This window comes from Rhinatrema bivittatum, chromosome 2 (assembly GCF_901001135.1).
Source record: "Rhinatrema bivittatum chromosome 2, aRhiBiv1.1, whole genome shotgun sequence".
Lineage (NCBI taxonomy): Eukaryota > Metazoa > Chordata > Amphibia > Gymnophiona > Rhinatrematidae > Rhinatrema > Rhinatrema bivittatum.
This window is the reverse complement of record NC_042616.1, coordinates 81,538,210-81,556,971: the sequence shown is the minus strand read 5'-3', so window position 1 is coordinate 81,556,971 and position 18,762 is coordinate 81,538,210. Positions and strand designations below refer to the sequence as shown.

Below are 18,762 nucleotides of genomic sequence, written 5' to 3'. Positions count from 1 at the left end.
CCTGGGTGTGCGATGCAATATTTAAAAGAGGGGATGCGCTGCCAAGGAGGTGCTAGGGACAATTGCGCACCCCTAGTGGCTCCTTGGCAGTGGGCGCCCAGGCTGTTAGCAGGTTATGAAAATGAATGCTCAATTTATTGGCGTCCGTTTCCCTTTTCTGAACAACTTTTTGGGTTGCTCTGAAATTAACCCCTGCTCTGGCCAGGCATTAATTTCTGAGCATAAAAATGTGCGGGTCTAGCACGTATTTGTTTTTTCACATCTGGGGTGATTAACTAATAGCCTCATCAACATGTATTTGGCATCTGATGAGCGCTATTAGTTTTGCGGTGCATTGGACTCGCATTGTGTACGTGCTAATCCCCTTATAACATAAAGGGCTGTGGACGCACGTCCAAACGCACGTGGGTTAAACAGTGCGTTCGGCTGAGCGCACTGTTTTGCATTGGCCCCCTAATCTGTTAGTCAATGCTAGCTTTATGAGTTCCTAACTGTTATGTTTTATTCTTCTATCTTCATTTGTTTGCTAGGGGTGACAGCCTGAACCAACTGTCTTCTTTCTGCTACACTCCTTCCTTCTCTAGTTTGAACAACTGTCAATGTATGATCTGAATCTCAATCAAAGATCCTTGTTCCTCTCACAGATAGCTGAAGGCCAACCCTACAGCATAGCCTTTTGTTCAATGTATTTTCATAGCCCCCAATATATCTAAACCCTCTTTTTTAAAAGTTAGTGATATGACACAGTCTTTCCTCCCCTTTACCACGAACAGGTAGCACCTCAGAAAAGTCCATTTTTAGTCTTGTCATTAGTTCCAAAGTGGAGTTATGTCATCAAGTTCAGAGTCCCTTCTTTCTACTCCTATAATACTGGTTTGCATTTCTACCAGCTGAGGATTCTGCTAGGCATTTGACCTTTTTGTTTCCCTCTAAATGTGCTGCCAGGTTAATGCTTTTGATAATAGAGTTTCCCAGCAGGAATTTTCTGTTCTGTTCTGTTCCCAGCACGCGCATGTTTAAAATTGGTGTGTCTTTGTGCATGCGCTGGGAACCGCACGCGCGTCTTTGAAAATCTACCCCTTGGTTTAGTTATGAACTGAAGATTTCTTACCTATCAGTGCAGTCCAGTAACTTTTTGATTTGCTCTTATTCAACAGAAAGACCTCTTGTGTCCTGGTTTGCCCAATAAAACAGGTACCAAAATCGACTGTTTCACAAGAAAGCTGCAGCACTGGCACAGTAAGGTAAGCGTACAGGTGTACCTGCTACAGTGATTAGAAAAAAAAGTATTACGGTTATCAATGGTTTAACAGTGGAAGTTTCTCTGGAATGAGAGTCTATCAATGCAAGGAGTTCATGATAATGTTTTTATTTAATTTATTTAGTTAAATCTGATTACTTGCCCTACCCTTTTAGACCAGAGAGTAATAATACACATTCTCCTACCATCATTTACTTTATAATAACTTCTACGGCAGTTAGAATTGATGAGTACTGCCTCTCATAGAAGTGTAATAGACCAGCAATTCACAGAAAGTTCTTTTATGTCACTTCCTGTCCAGACCTCTTCTGCTCTTGCTGCCTACAGTCCTTCTTAATCTGAGCATTTCTCCAGCAATTCTGAATCTAAACATGTAAAGCTATATCTGTAACAAGGATTCTCTGCAGACTGCATTTATTTATTTAAGGCTTTTTTATACCGGTATTCGTGGGTACATCATATCGGTTTACAAAGAACTCGAACCAATGTACAAAGAACAGTAACTTGGAGGGGGGAAACATAACAGATTACAGATAACTAGATTTAGGCGATGTACAGTGGATTGTTTGAATATACACATAATATTAAGGGGCAGGCGGGGTGGGAGAGGGAGAAGGGAAAAAGGAGGGGGGGATTATTTGGGCATATACATCAAATCCTTTAGGAGGGAGAGGTGCTGGAGATTATTTGGGCATATATATATATAACATAATTGGAGCGAGGGGGGATGGGAGAGGTGGATGGGAGCATATACATAACATTATTGAGCATATACATAACATTATTGGAGAGAGAGGGGTAGGGGAGATGGAGTGGGGCATATAAATAACATTATTAGAGCATGGATATAGCGATCTTTGAGCAAATAGAAAACATTATTGGAGCAGGAGGAGTTGGGAGAAGGGGAAGGGAGCATAAATGGAGCATTGATTGAAAATAAAATGGAGCACTGATTGAACATATCGATTTAGGGGAGGGGGATAAATCAGCCTCAAAATAGGGTAATGTCATCCGACAGCACTGAGATAGAAAAGCTCTTCTACGTCTTTCTGAGCAAGCACACATCTTTCCGTACAGCAACTCACTATTCGAATCTCCTCAGTTTTAATAGCAAGCTAAGTTTCATCTCTAAAGGGAAGATGGGAGGAAATGTGTGGTTGATTTATCCTTCTATCTACAGAGAATACCCTTTATGGGTAAGCAGCTTAGCTTTCTCCATGGTCAAGTCACACCAGTGGTGTACTCCCAAGCTGAGGGTTGCATATGTTTACTTTGTTGTCATTGCCTGTTAGTTGTAAGCAGATCATTACAATCCATCTGTATTGCTTGAGGATAGAGAGTAAATTTGAAGGAATTAATTAAACAAGCTTTGAAGAACTGCCTTTTCAAAGCTCTCATTAAGCAGTGCACTGGGAATCCAATATATTGCAACCTTCAGTCTGGCTCTGATGGCTTGAATGTTGAAAGTCAACTAATTTTATCCTTGCACTTGCCTTCTGGAGTAAAAGAAATTCTCCTTTCTACAAGAAGTACTTGACCAGAAGATCTTACAACTTTATATTGAAAAGATTTACTATACAGTATTCAAATTTCAGATAGGACCTTTTAAGTGTCCTGTTCCTCTATTACATGAATATCTACTAAGCTTTTTCAACTCCAGTTTGAACATTAATTCAGTCAGAGTTTACCTTAATGCCATAACATACCATGAGAATTTGGAAGATGCTCTTATTTCCCACTACTAGCCTATAATTAGCAAATTTATGAAAGGTTTTATACATTTGAAACCTCCAATAAAAGATCGTCCTGTACTTTGGGATCTGAATGTAGTCCTTGCTCAATTCACGAAGCCACCATTTGAACTCTTGGCAACAGCAGAACTAAAATTCCTTTCTTTAAAGATTTTACTTTTGCTAGCAGTTACTCCTACTCAAAGAATAAGTGTATTATAAGCACTAGTCTCATATTCTCCTTATATTCAAATTTTTTTTAAATAGTAATTTTGAAAACTCATCTTATATTTCTCCCAAAGATGGTTTCTCAGTTTTATTTAAAACCAACCCATTGTGTTGTCAACATTCTGTCCAAGACTGCATGCCAATAACGAAGCTGGCTCTTCATACATGGGACTGCAGAAGAGCTTTACTTTTGTACTTACAAAGGATGCAGTCCCATCTAGCGATTCACTTTTTTTTTTTTTCCAGTTCGTGGGTTGCTTATTATTGTGTGATTTTTGCTGTCAATCGCATTTTTTTGGGCTTGGTGGGTGGGACTTGAGCGCAGCTGTCCCTGTCATTGGCTGCTGCTGCCGATGAGGCCTGGCCACAAGGAATACTGACTGCAAGCAACAGTGTCTGGTGATCATGGAAGGTGTTATGCATTATGGTAGGCTTGAACTCTGAAGGGAGTGAATCACTTAACTGGCAACAATCAAAAAGAAGAGGTACATGAGTGTGGGGGCCAGACATGTGCTGGGGGGGGGGGGGGAGATATGAGTGTGTGGGGGCCAGACATGTGCTGGGGGGGGGGAGAGAGATGAGTGTGTGGGGGACAGACGTGCTGGGGGAGAGAGAGATGAGTGTGTGGGGAACAGACATGTGCTGGGGGGTGGTGGGAGATATGAATGTGTGGGGGCCAGACATGTGCTTCGGGGGGAGAGAGATGAGTGTGTGGGGGACAGACATGTGCTTGGGCTTGCTTTTTTTTTGAAAATAGCATTTGTTTTTTCATGAAACACTGGCAACAATCAAAAAGAAGAGGTACATGAGTGTGGGGGCCAGACATGCTTGGAGGGGGAAAGAGATGATGTGTGGGGGACAGACATGTGCTTGGGGGGGAGATATGAGTGTGTTGGGGCCAGACATGTGCTTGGGGGGGGGGAGGGAGAGAGATGAGTGTGTGGGGGACAGACATGTGCTGGGGGGGAGATATTAGTGTGTGGGGGACAGACAATTTGTTTGATTATTGTTACTCATAAATTGGAATATTATATATTTTTAATATAAATGAAAGGTTTTCATGAGATAGGTTGTGTGTGAAACATTTTATTTATGTATATATTTAAGGAAACATACATAAATTGTTGAAATACGTTTCGTTCGTTTAACCTTTTACCTCTGGTTTGCTAGTAGACTGAATTACTGTGTTGTGAAATTATGTTTGTCTAAAAAAGCAAGTTTGCTTACCATAAACGGTGTTTTCCATAGATAGCAGGGAATTTAGCCATGCATAGTGGGTGACGTCATCCATGATGTCACGAAGGCGGAGCTACTTTCTTAGCTTGAAGAGCTTTGAAGTGCGCATGACCTTGGGTTCCCGCGCTCCTGGAGCTCCCCTTCAGTTGGTTTTCCAAGCTAAGTGCTGTTGTAGGTGTTGTGAGGATGGAAGGCTGTCCAGGGAGGTGGGTGGGAATGTATGACTAAATTCCCTGCTCTCTATGGAAAACACCGTTTACGGTAAGCAAACTTGCTTTTTTCCGTCGATAAGCAGGGCATTTAGCCATGTATAGTGGGAGTCCCAAGCACATAGGTTGCAAACAGATATTGTCAATAAAGAAACTTTTTTTGGAATTGAGTGAATTTCTTTCTTTTTTTGCTGCAACCAATGGAAGGTGGACAGCCATCGATACTATGAAAAAGTTTTTAGAATTGCAGATCCCAAGGAGGAATCTGAAGCAGACTGCTGATCGAGACAATAGTGTGATGTAAAGGTATGAACAGACAACCAAGTAGCTGCTCTGCAAATGTCCTGGATACGTAACTCCTTGAATGTGCGCTATAGAAGCTGCAGTGGCTCTAATCTGATGAACTTTCACAGGACCAGTAAGAGGTATTGCTCTTGTAGAATAACAGTATTGGATACAGGCGCTAAGCCAGTTGGAAAGCATTCTCTTTGACACCGCTTGACCTGGATTGTTTGGATTAAAGGAGACAAATAATTGAGAATGTCTGAGTGAGTCTGTCTTGTTCTTGTAATAGGCTAAAGCTCTCTTACAATCTAAGGTATGAAGAGACTTCTGGCTATCATTAGAATACGGTTTTGGGGAAAAAAACGGAAGGGAGATTGTCTCATTTAAGTGAAAAGCAGATATGACCTTTGGTAGAAATGAAGGGTGAGTTCGTAAAAACACCTTATCATGGTGAAGCTGAAGATATGGAAAATTGACTCCAGCGCCTGAAGTTCACCTATTCTTCTTGCAGAAGTAATGACCACTAGGAAAAGCACCTTCCACGTTAAGAATTTAAGTGTTGAGGTTGAAATGGGCTCAAAGGGTGGATTCATCAACGCTTCGAGGACTTTGTTAATATCCCATGGAACTACTGTTTTTTTAAAAGGCGGGTGCAGACGAAGCAAGCCTTTCATGAATTTGGAAATCAACGGATGGATAGAACTGAAATAGCCCTTATCTGTGACATGGTAAGCTGCAATAGCACTAAGGTGAACTCTGATAGAAGTTACTGCCAGGCCTGAGCGGGATAAATGGTGGAGATAAGTTAACAGTGACTCAGGAGGGCAAGAAAGAGGGTCAAGCCTCTGATGGGTGCACCATTTTGAATATCTATTCCATTTGAAGGCATAATTTTTCCTGGTAGAATGTTTTTGTGATGCTATGAGGACTTCCAAAATGTCTGGAGAGAGGTTCAGGGAACTCAGTAACTGCCGTTCAAGCTCCATGCTGTCAGATGAAGGGAGGACTGCATGGGGTGAATCAGATTCCCTGCGTCTTGAGAAAGGAGAAAAGGGTCTTTCGGTAAAAGTATTGGATAAGTGACTGAGAGACGAAGTAGATAAGGTACCACGGTTGTCTCGGCCACGCTGGAGCTATTAGGATTAGGTCTGCTTTGTCCGCAATACATTTCTGGACTGTGTGTGAAATTAATGGAATGGGAGGAAATACGTATAGAAGGCCTTTCTCCCAAGGAATCAGGAAAGCATCCTGTGACATCCTGTGCACGCTGGGAAGAAGAGAACAAAACCTCTGTACCTTTCAATTGTTTTCTGATGCAAAGAGGTCTATCTCTGGAGTACCTCAGTTTACGAAAATCTTGTCTGCTTCCATTTGCTTGAGCGACCATTCATGGGGATGGAAAACTCTGCTTAGTTTGCTCTTGTGTTCACAAGACCTGGAAGGTAGGATGCCTGTAAGAAGATCCTATTGCGTTCTGCCCATTCTCATATTCGAACCACTTTCTTGCAAAGTGTCAACAAACCAGATCCCCCTTGTTTGTTGATATAGAACATGGCTACCTGATTGTCGGTATGAATCATTACTGATTTCTCTTGTAGTCATGACTGGAATGCAATCAAAGAGTTCTTGATTGCTCTTAGTTCCAGCAGATTTATTTGGAGACTTTGTTCTGCTTCTGACCAAAGACCCTGAGTGTCTAGATGTAAGAGATGGGCACCCTTGCCCTTCGTAGAAGCATCTGTTGTATTATCTGATGAGGAGGAAGTTGAAAAGGACTTCCTTCATTCAAAACGGGCAGATGGAGCCACCAATTTATGTCTTTTTTCATGGAGCGTGTCACCCGTACCTTGTGGGACATTTGCTATGTCAGTTGGTTCCATTGAGATTTTAGACCCCACTGGAGACGTCTCATATGTAGACATATTTTGAACTACATGAATTGCTGCTGCCATATGCCCTAAGAGTACCATTATTTGTCGTGCTGGAACTACTGACCGACGTAAAAGAGTCTGAGAAAGAGATTTTAAGGTCCTGATTCTATCCAGAGGTAGAAAAGCTCTGGATATTGGTGTTTGAATCAATGCTCCTATAAACTGAATGGTTTATAAAGGATGGAATTGAGACTTTTCGTAATTCACTATCCAGCCTAAGTTTTCTAGACAGAGGAGTGTGCTTTCCACCTGTTGCTTCAGGAGTTGTGGAGTGGAAGATACTAGAAGCCAATCGACCAAGTAAGGGAATATGTTTATTCCCAGTTTGTGTAAGTGTGCCACAACAACAGCAAGACATTTCGTGAAAACTCGTGGGGCAAAGGAGAGACCAAATGGGAGTACCTTGTATTGGTAGTGATGATTCGCAACTTGAAAGCAAAGGTAACACCAAAAATCTTTGTGGATTGGTATGTGAGTGTACGCATCCTTTAGATCTAGCGAGCACATTCAGTTGTTCGCTTGCAGAAAGGGAAGTACGGTTTTGAGAGAAATCATTTTGAATCTTTCTCTTGTGAGGTGTTTGTTTAGAGCTCGAAGATCTAAGATAGGGTGTAAGCCTCCCGACATTTTGGGAATGAGGAAATATTGGGAGTAGAAATTGTTTTCCTTTTGAGAAGAAGGAATTGGCTGAATTGCCTTCTGGTGAAGGAGAATGGAAACTTCCGCCATGAGAGAAGGGACTTGATTTTGAGGAGTCTTGGAAGAAATGAGATGTGGAAGAGTTGGGAAGGAGCTGAAATGTAGCTGGTACCCTTGAAGTATTATGCTCAACACCCATCAATCTGTGGTGATTTTGGACCACTGGGAATGAAATAAGGATAGTCTCCCCCCCCCCACATGAACTGTTGTTGTGGCAAAATGATTTAAAAAGAGTGCTTTGGCATTTATTGAGAAGGCTGTGGTTTTTGTTGTCTTGGTGTTCTTTGCCGTGGTCTTTGTCCTTGCAGTTGGGATTGTTGTCTCTGAGGTTGGAAAGGCTGTTGCCTATAACTAGGTTGGTAGGGTTGATAGTAGCGGTATGGTCTGCGATAGTAGTAACCTCTTTTGTATTGACCAAAGAAACGCTTAGATGTTGAAGGCATATCAGGTGTCGTTAAAGACTGGACCGCTATATTCTGTTCTTTAATAAGAGAAACCATCTCTCTGAGTTTTTCACCAAAGAGATTGTCTGGTCTGTAAGGCAAATTGGTTATTTATTTTATTTAAAAACTTTTCTATACCATCGTTAAGTTAATTAACCATCACAACGGTTTACAAAAAGGCACAAATAGGGTTAAAAGTTGATTGGTATAAATAACATATTATAGGTGTGCCACTAGGGAACGGTAACATTTTTTTAATATCAAAGCTATATGTTGAGTTTGCTTATATTTTGGTTGGAATAAAAACTTCTTTACGGTTCCTATATAAAGTTAATGTTCTAATATATAATAGGAGATAGGAGAGAGAAATTTTAATAAAGTTGATTGCTTGGTGCTTACTTACATATGTGCTTATTTGTTCTCTTCGTTCTGCTTATTAGTCGGTTATGTATGTCTTCCCTAATACTGCTGGCCCTAAGCCATGCCAGACGTCTAGCAGAAATGGAAGTAGTTGATGATCTTGTGGAGGTGTCAAAAGCTTCATATGCTGTCCGCAACAAGTGATGCAAGCCCTCCTGTAGGTCTAGGAAGGGTTGAGGCAGTGGAGCATCTCCTTGTGAGATAGTTAACAAGGGTTGCAGCTGTTGAGTACAATTGAATAAATATTGTATAATGTAAAACTGATGATAGTTAATTCTAGAATTAAGCATAGAATTTTGGTAAATTTTTTTGCAAAGTCGTTTAGGAGTTTATTGTCCTTTCCAGGAGGTGCACCAGAGTACAGTCGGTTTCTCTTGGCCCTCTTCATTGCCGATTCTACTACTATTGAATTGTGAGGAACCTGCACATTTGAGTAGTAGGAGGCCTTTTGCATTCTATATTTAAATCTATTTTCTTAGAACTAGATGGAAGAAGGTGTGGAGTATCCCAAGCTTTATCCATAAGACCCTCCAATATTTGGTGAGGAGGTAGAGCAGTTGGTTCAGTTGGAACATCTAGTATTTGGAGAATCCCCATAACCTCAGATCGTGGGTCTGGAAGTTTTCGAGTTTCTATATTTAAGGCTAAACCCAATTTTTCTAGGAATTTAGCGTAAGTTAAATCTTCCGGTGGAGAATTTGGTTGAGGAAGATCTTGTGGGGGGGTCCGAAGGAATACCCATTGAACTTCCAGGAGATGATACTGGAGAAGGGTCTGGTGAGATCGTGTGAACAGAAGAGAGAGGGGAGTGTGATGGTTGTGGAGATGGCAGGTCATGAGTTGGATCAGGAGAAACCTGCGGTGATGTAGGAATCTGAGAATCTGGTGGTAAAACGTTAGGATCGGATGGTAAACCACGGAAGAAGGTATGTAACAGTGTAGTTATTTGAGACATTGTCTCCTCAGCTGTTTGACGACGTGGATGGTCAGGTAATCATGTCGACTTCTTTGATCGTTTAGACGGCGTCTTAGGGACTGATGAATGAGGAGACCTTGGTTTCTTCCTGGAGTGTTTAGGATGAGCACCTCGATCTTGGGATGATTCCCAGCCACCTGATGAGTCATCAATAACAACATCCAATAAAACTGGCGAAGGAGAGTGATGATCTCCTGGCTGAGATGGAGTTATAGTATGTTTTGTCTTTGAGAGAGATTTCCCCGATTTATTTGGAATTTTTGGTGCTGAGACTGGCTTTTCCGGTTGTGGGGGAGAAGGTTTTTGAGGTAATTGCGTTGTAGATTGATGAGATGCGTCACAGAAATTGACTTCTTCAATGGAGTCGACGCATGCGTCAGTAGCGTCATATGAGGCATTGACGCAGGATGCAATGCCGGTTTTAACGGTGCATGCGTCGTAGTCAGCGGAGCAGTTGACGCATGATGCGTGGACGCCGACGCACTATGCGGCGCACAGCCTTCCGAGGTCGAGTGCGCGCGTCGAGGGGCCTCGGATTGGGGCTTTCGCCTACCCGGGGACGACTTGGTTAAACGATCATCAGTGAGGGAGGGGGCATATGTTTGCCTCATCCTCTCCATTTTTTCTTTCCTTTGTCTTCTGGCCCGTGGGAACATTTTACCACAGTCCCTGCAAATAGCCTGATCATGGTCGAGACTGAGGCATAAATAGCAATAATTATGCCAGTTGGTCACCGACATAATTTTGCTGCAGGAACAGTATTTGAAACCTGGGTTCCTTGGCATCTTCTTTTCTTCTTTCCTGCTACTTGTCAAGATTTTTTTTTTTTTTTTTGAAGTTTTAATTTTCAGTTAGGGGGAGAGTAGCCACACGTCTGTGTGTAACCGTGGAAAACTAAAACTGAAGGGGAGCTCGAGGAGTGCGGGAACCCGAGGTCATGCGCACTTCAAAGCTCTTCGAGCTAAGAGAGTAGCTCCGCCTTCGTGACATCACAGATGACGTCACCCACTATGCATGGCTAAATGCCCTGCTTATAGACGGAAAAAGTGTGTCACCAACATGAAAAGTTTGGAAAGCTCTGGCCTCGGAGGTTCTCTACTTCTGCAACTACCACCATCTCAGTGAGTACTGCTGCTCCTGTCTATCTCTGCTCTGTCTCATTACAGAATCCATGACCATCTACCACCGAGGACTACAGCCAGGTCCCTTTGGCTATTGGGATCAGACGAGGCTACATCGCTGTATGCACCTTACAGCCTGCAGAGAGAACACCACCGCCAGAGACTCTTCTCTGGCAGGGATTAGTAACCACTACCTGAGACTACCATCAGATTGCAGTATAATAAAAGACTATTCTCTGTGTCCGCATCTACTCAGAGTTAGCCTATCATTGCAAGGCCCACACTTTGGGGCGGATTTTCAGAGCCCTGCTCGCCTAAATCCGCCCAAAACCGGGCGGATTTAGGCGAGCAGGGCCCTGCGCGCCGGTGAGCCTATTTTACATAGGCCTACCGGCACGCGCAGAGCCCCGGGACTCGCGTAAGTCCCGGGGTTCTCCGAGGGGGGCGTGTCGGGGGCGTGTCAGGGGCGGGCCCGGTCGTCGCGGCGTTTCGGGGGCGTGTCGGCAGCGTTTTGGGGGCGGGTACGGGGGTGTGGCTATGGCCCGGGGCGGTCCGGGGGCGTGGCCGCGCCCTCCGTACCCGCCCCCAGGTCGCGGCCCGGCACGCAGGAGGCCCGCTCGCGCGCGGGGATTTACTTCTCCCTCCGGGAGGCGTAAATCCCCGGAGAAAGGTAAGGGGGGGTGTAGACAGAGCCGGGCGGGTGGGTTAGGTAGAGGAAGGGAGGGGAAGGTGAGGGGAGGGCGTTAGAGGATTCCCTCCAAGGCCGCTCCGATTTCGGAGCGGCCTTGGAGGGAACGGGGGTAGGCTGTGCGGCTCGGCGCGCGCCGGCTATACAAAATCGATAGCCTTGCGCGCGCCGATCCAGGTTTTTAGCAGATACGCGCGGCTCCGCGCGTATCTACTAAAATCCAGCATACTTTTGTTTGCGCCTGGAGCGCAAACAAAAGTAGGCCTATTCGCGGAGTCTGAAAATCCGCCCCACAATCATCCAAAACCATAACAGGTGTTACGAATCCCGGCTGCGGAACTCCACGGCCGGGCTCTCACCTCACTTCCAGCATGCTCTGGGCTTCTTGTGGCTCCTCGTGGCATTCTCCCGCTTCTCTCAGGACTGTGCAGGGTCAGTGGAAGCACTAGGCGAACTAGGCCTGGGCCTAGGGTGTTGAGCATTAGGGGGCACCGAGCAGTGGCATACCAAGGTCAGGGGGAGCCAATGCCACCGGGATCAGGGCCATGGGGGGGGGGGGGGGCGCTGATGCCCGACATGAAGGCTCATGCGGCTGCCGGTGGACCTCATCCCACTGGCGGCTGAGCAGTGAACTACTGCTGTGCTGTGTGCCGGATACACACAGCAGGAAGATCGGCTGGGCCGACAGCCCAAAGAAAAAGGTCGCATTGAAACCTGCAGGTGTTCCTCCTCCTTCCTGCCCACGTGACCCCGGAAGAAAACGTTGCCAGAGCCACGCGGGCAGGAAGGAGGAGCATCAGCCGCATGCAGAAGAGGAGCAGCACTTACGGGCTACTGCAAATCCCAAATCACAGCGGGTTGAGAAGAGGAGGAGGCCCCGTAGCAGGGCCGCCGCCGCGGAACCCACATTGGGGGCGGCCCGAGAAGATCAGGGCCGTTGCAGAGCCCATCCTGCAGCGACCCGTGAAGAGGAGGCCCAGAGGCAAGAGAGAGGCTGAGGGCCTGTAGAGTGTGTGTATGAGATGAGTTGAGAGATTGTGTGTGTGTGAGACTTAGTTGAGAGACTGTGTGTGGGAGTGAGGATCTGAATGTTTGGAAAGACAGCATGTGAGAGCCTCTGTGTGTGTGTGAGAGAGACAGCATGTGACAGTGAGAGACTGTGTGTACGAATGATTGTATGAGAGAGAGCATGTGACAGTGAGAGCCTGTGCTTGAGCAAAACAGCATGTGGGAGTGAGAGAGAGCCTGGGTGTGTGTGAGAGTCAGACAGCATGTGCAAGAGAGAGACTGTGTGTATGAATGATGGTATGAGAGAGAGCATGTGACAGTGAGAGCCTGACTGTGTGTTTGAGGGAAGAAGATAGATGGAGAGAAAAGAAATAGAAAAAAAGACAATATAAAAGGAATTAGCAAAAATATAAGAAAGGGAAGGTGGAACAAAAAAGCCTGTAACCAACCGATTAAAAAACTAAGATCAGACAGCAAAGGTAAAAAAAAAAAACCTTTTTATTGATTGGCACATGTAATCTTTGGTAATGTGCAAGAGTAGCACTTTCTCTATGCGGATATCACAATGTACGAGATCAGCATGGAGGAAGCACAGAGGAGGCAGCAGAATGGGCTTCAGTTCCAGTAGCAGCAATCAGCGCCTCCCCAATAGCCATGCGGCAGCAGAGGAATGAGAGAGGCTCCGAGGTTGCTGGCAAAAGAAAGAGAGGGGGTCTGCCGTTAGTGTGTGCATGTGTATGAATGGGAGTCTGCCTGGGGGTGTATGTGTGTGAATGCATGGGTGCCTGTCTGAGGGTGTGTCTGTGTATGAGAATGAATGGGTTTCTTCCTGGGATTTGTATGTGTGAGAAAAGGTGCCTGCCTGTGTGTGGTGTATGTGTGTGTGAGAATTAATTGGTGCCTGCCTCGGGGTCTGTGTGTGTGAGAATGAATGTGTGCATGCCTGGGGGATGGTGAGGGATTGGTGTGAAAATGAATGGGAGCCTGCCTGGGGGTGAGTGTGTGTGTGTGTGTGTGTAAGAATGACTGGGAGCTTGCCTGAGTGTGTGTGTTTGTGTGAGTATGATTGGGAGCTTGCCTGGGTGTGTGTGTGTTTGTGTGTATGTGAGGGAGCCAGTGAGAGCATGAGTGTGTATGAGAAAATCCAGGGGAGTAAGAGTTTGTGTGTGGAGGGGGAGGGTGTCTTAGAGCATGAGAGTGTGTCAGTGTCTATGAGAGTGAGAGGTTATGGTGGGTATAAGAGCATGAATGTGTATTTATGTGACAGTGTATGTGTGAGAGAGAATGGACATGTGAGTATGTATGAGAGAGAGAGGATATCCTCCTAATCCTCGACAATATTAGGGTGACTGGAAATCAAGAGCTCCCACGTATGGACAGCAGGGACTTTTTAAAATCCTTATTAGTTTTAATTATTGGGTATTATTTGATATATGTGCTGTTTTGAAATATTTTATTGGGTTTGGGAAATTGTAAAAATTGTATATGATTTTAATTAAAAGAAATTCTATTTATCAGTAGTTTTAAAATATTCTTTTATTAGTATGGTTTTACTATTATAACTGATGCTTTATGTTTCTTGATTTTATTTGTTTTATGAGGAATGGTGGTTCTGTTTTTCCATTGTTAATACAAAGAGTCTGGCTTCTTGGGGTTTCCATTTCAGTTTTTGTCTAATTTGTGCTCCTTTATTTTGTATTCTGTATTTGGTGAGGGTCTGTCTCTGCTCTGTGTATGTGACCATGATGAGAGATTCCTCTAGCATATAGTGTCTGTATAGGGATCTATAGCAATCGGGTTTGTTTTGTTTTCTCAGTAGGTGGTGTATTGGTATTCTAGGACCCAGTGTAATATTTACCCTTGCTTTTTCACAGGTAGGGTTAAGAACATAAGAACATGCCATACTGGGTCAGATCAAGGGTCCATCAAGCCCAGCATCCTGTTTCCAACAGTGGCCAATCCAGGCCATAAGAACCTGGCAAGTACCCAAAAACTAAGTCTATTCCATGTAACCATTGCTAATGGCAGTGGCTATTCTCTAAGTGAACTTAATAGCAGGTAATGGACTTCTCCTCCAAGAACTTATCCAATCCTTTTTTAAACACAGCTATACTAACTGCACTAACCATATCCTCTGGCAACAAATTCCTGAGTTTAATTGTGCGTTGAGTGAAAATGAACTTTCTCCGATTAGTTTTAAATGTGCCACATGCTAACTTCATGGAATGCCCCCTAGTCTTTCTATTATCTGAAAGAGTAAATAACCGATTCACATCTACCCGTTCTAGACCTCTCATGATTTTAAACACCTCTATCATATCCCCCCTCAGCCGCAAGGGAGAAGATGCCTCCGAGCTCTGCTCTCTAACCCTGACTCCTAGGCGCGCACGTGGCAGAAATTTAAAGGACACGTGGCAGGAAACTGAAGCCCGGCCCTCTGAGTGACGTCAGACACCAGCAGATAAATATATATATATATTCAGCACCAGCTTCCAGTCCCTTGCCTTGCAACGAGGTTCATTCTTCCGAGCCACTAGTTGCTGAGTTCCTGATCCTGCTGATCCTGTTCCAGTTCCTGTTCCTGCCTCCGAATCCTCGCTCCTGTCCCGGCTTCCTCTTGGCTTGTCTTCCTGGTTCCTGACTTTGGCTTTGCTCCTGGTACTCCGTGTCTACTTCCCATCCTGATCCTTGGTTCATCTCTGGCCTTCGCTGTTCTGCTGCCTGCCCCGACTCCTGGTCTGTTTCCTCATTGTGCTTCTCTGCCCCCTGCCTCGACCCTGATTTCTCTTCGGACCTTTCTCCTCCAGGAGACCGCACCTACGTCCAAGCACTTGGGTCCCCAAGGGCTCCTCCCGGGGGGGATCTCGGGCTTCCAGTGGTGAAGCTCCAGTTGGTCTCCTGGCCTTGATCCGCCTCCCGGCTACGGATTTCACTGTGGGTCACCTCTCAGCGCCCCTCTCATCATCTCCTAGCCGGCCCAAGGGTCCACGTCATAACAACAGGGACATTACCCATTTCCAAATGTTGGAGGATTCCAGGCAAATGTTATAAGATCCCTTATTTATTGACATAAAACATTGCCACCTTATGCTTCAAGCATATAATGAACAATTTCAGAGCACTGAAGATTGCTTTTAGTTCTAGGTGGTTGATATGAAGGAACATCTTTTTTAGTAATCATTCTTCTTGAGAGGAGAAATTCCTCAGATGAGCTCCCAAGACTTCATTGAAAGCATCTGTTGTCAGAATTTCTTGAAACTAGAGCTGGTGAAAGAACTGACCTTTCAAAAGATTTGTACAATGTAACCACCATATCATGGACTTGATGACAGCATTGGATATTCTCACTTTGTCTGACAATGAATATGTTGGATATGTTGGTTCCATTGAAGCTTCAGCTCCCACTGAGCCTGTCTTGTGTGTTGTTTTATGAAAGACAGAACATGGACAGTTGCTGCTATGTAACCTAACATCTTCATGAAAAGGAAAGCAGAGACATGTCCTTAATTCCTGATCCATAGGATTAGTTTTGATAATTCGCCGGCTTTCTATTAAGGCAGAAACTTTTTTCCTTGAATGGTGTCTAGATGGGCTCCATGAAGTGGATTACATGAGATGGTTTCATGTTGGAGTTTCGAAGTCTGTTCATTGTAAATATAATGGCTAAATCAGCTTTCTGAAGAGATTGGTCAGATATGAACCAATCATCCAGGTAGGAGAAAGCAAAAATATTGTTTTCCTTAAGAGCAGCAAGGCTTTTATGAAAACTCTGAGAGCTGCAAAGAGGCCGAATGGGAGAATATGGTATTGGTAGTGATCCTCTGCTATGGTGAAACACAGAAATTTCCTGAGTCTTGTGAATTGTGTAAGCATCTTTCAGGTCTGGAGAGCAAAGCCATTATTTTCTCTTAAAGAGGAAAGATGGTACCCAAAGAATTAGTCATGAATTTTTCTCTTTTTAGGTATTTGTTGAGCTTCCTTAAGTGTAAGATAGGTTGAACACTGCCTGTCGTCTTCTTCGGAATCAGAAAGTATTTGGAAAAAACTGTGCTTTTTTTCTTGTAGTGGAACAGGTTCTACTACATTGGCTAGTAAAAGGGATGAAAGCTTTTGTTGAAGAAGCATGAGCTTTTGGGCATCCAAACACAGCTTCACTGGAGGATAATTTAGGAGAGCAGAACTGAGGCTCAATCTGTTATCATTGATATATAATTTTCAGGACCTATTGGTTCATTGTTATTAAAGACTATGATTGTTTGAAATGCTGAAGCCTTCTTCCTACCAGAATGTTGTCTAAGGATCGTAGTGAAGATTTGTTGTAAATGTAGTGAAAAATTAGGATTGGCTTTGTTTTACATTTTTTTTTGTAGAGGCTTAGGCTGCCTTCTCTCTCTGGTATATGGGCTGCTTTAATGATGCTGCTGGAAACAAGGGTGTGGATACAGATACTGTTGATATCTTCTCCTTGGTAAAAATATTGCCTTTTATAAACTTGAGGCTAATCCTTTCTGGAGGTGGAAGGTTGTCCCACCATAGCTGTTGAAAGGGTAAGGAGGGTAACACAGTGGTTCTTAATAATATAAGAGTACCTATACCCTTACTAACAAAGTATAGGCCATAAGAACATAAGAAATTGCCATGCTGGGTCAGACCAAGGGTCTATCAAGCCCAGCATCCTTTTTCCAAACAGAGGCCAAACCAGGCCACAATTTCCCAAACACTAAGAAGATCCCATGCTACTGATGCAATTAATAGCAGTGGCTATTCCCTAAGTAAACTTGATTAATAGCAGTTAATGGACTTCTCCTCCAAGAACTTATCCCAACCTTTTTTAAACCCAGCTACACTAACTGCACTAACCACATCCTCTGGCAACAAATTCCAGAGCTTAATTGTGCATTGAGTGAAAAAGAATTTTCTCCGATTAGTGTTAAATGTGCTACTTGCTAACTTCATGGAATGCCCCCTAGTCCTTCTATTATTTGAAAGTGTAAATAACCGTTTCACATCTACTCGTTCAAGACCTCTCATGATCTTAAAGACCTGTATCATATCCCCCCTCAGCAGTCTCTTCTCCAAGCTGAACAGCCCTAACCTCTTCAGTCTTTCCTCATAGGGGAGCTGTTCCATCCCCTTTATCATTTTGGCTGCCCTTCTCTGTACCTTCTCCATCGCAACTATATCTTTTTTGAGATGCGGTGACCAGAATTGTACACAGAATTCAAGGTGCGGTCTCACCATGGAGTGATACAGAGGCATTAGGACATTTTCCGTTTATTAACCATTCCCTTCCTAATAATTCCTAACATTCTGTTTGTGTTTTTGATATTCTGATAGCAAAGGGAATCTTCTAGCAATGGGAGGTTCAAGAGGAGTTTGTGATTTTGGTGATTGAAAAGAAGGTCCATCTCTTAGAGTGGCTAAGTAGTCCAGAGAAATAAGGTGATCCAAGGAGCCATTGGGTAGAGTCATCAGGAGGAAGCTCAAGAGAAGTAGCATAGGATCTGTTCTCTGCCCAAGTTCCAGTCAGAGAAAGGACAGCAGTTGCTTCTTTTCCTTTGGGAGAGTGACGTCAGCACATCCTGGTATTTAGCCTGCCCTTCGTTTGCTAACAAATCGAATTAGCAAGGATTGGATTCGCTCCGGTCTAAGCTGCTCTGCTGCTTCCTAGCAGCCACTGGAAGCTCTCTCTCTGCCCTTCGAGGTAATTCATCACTAACCTGGGTACACGCTCCTCGGGGGCCCTTCTTCTCTCTTTCAGGTGCCTATCTGGGAAACCGGGTACTTGCTCCTCGAGGGCCTGCATTCCCTAACCTGGTGCCTGTATCCTATCTGCTTCTGTCTGCCAGGATCTTCATCAATACAGCCAACTGCTCAGTGAGTACTAACACTCTCAGTCTGTCTCAGCTTCAGCGCTTGGAGTCTACATCCAGGTTCTGCCTCTATTACCCTGCGCTGCCTTTCAGTTACCTAGTGTGGGACTGGTCTCCTCTGCCGAGGACCCCTGGACTGCTTCTACTGAGTTGCCTTCACTATTGTCCAACCCGGGCAATACCATCAAGCTGTATAATAAATACAAATTCTCTGTGACTGCGTGTATAAGAGTCTAGCCTAGTACTGCGGTTCCTTACGGGGCTCCTCCCCATGGGAGTGGCCATCACTGCAGTGCCCAAGAATCCACTTCAACACCTCAAAATGATAACATAAGGGCATAATTAAATATTCATAGTGCCCGTCGTGGATTAAAAGCTGTTTTCCAGTCATCGCTGGCTTAAATTTGGACCAAATTGTAAGCTCCCCTGTGATCCAATTTTGTGTCGATCCTTGTGCCTTGGAGGTGGTTAAAGAGCTCCAAAATTAACAGTAGGGGGTAGCAGTCTTTTTTTGTGATGGCATTTAACCCACGATAATCAACATATGGCCTGAGCAAGCCATCCTGTTTGGCCACAAAAAAGAACTTGGCTCCTGCTGGGGAAGAGGAGGGCTGGAAAAAGCCCTAATCCAGATTCTCCCAGATGCAGTCTGAC

The 18,762-nt window shown here is 44.4% G+C and overlaps 1 protein-coding gene across 1 annotated transcript in view; it reads right to left on the bottom strand.

The window, feature by feature from the left end:
- Positions 1-18,762, bottom strand: part of DLEC1 (DLEC1 cilia and flagella associated protein) — a 778,557-nt gene that overhangs the window by 31,734 nt on the left and 728,061 nt on the right. Inside the window, exon 40 of the mRNA XM_029587026.1 lies at positions 1,112-1,265. Coding sequence (XP_029442886.1) covers positions 1,112-1,265 — 154 coding nt within the window. The remainder of the gene's footprint in view (positions 1-1,111; positions 1,266-18,762) is intronic.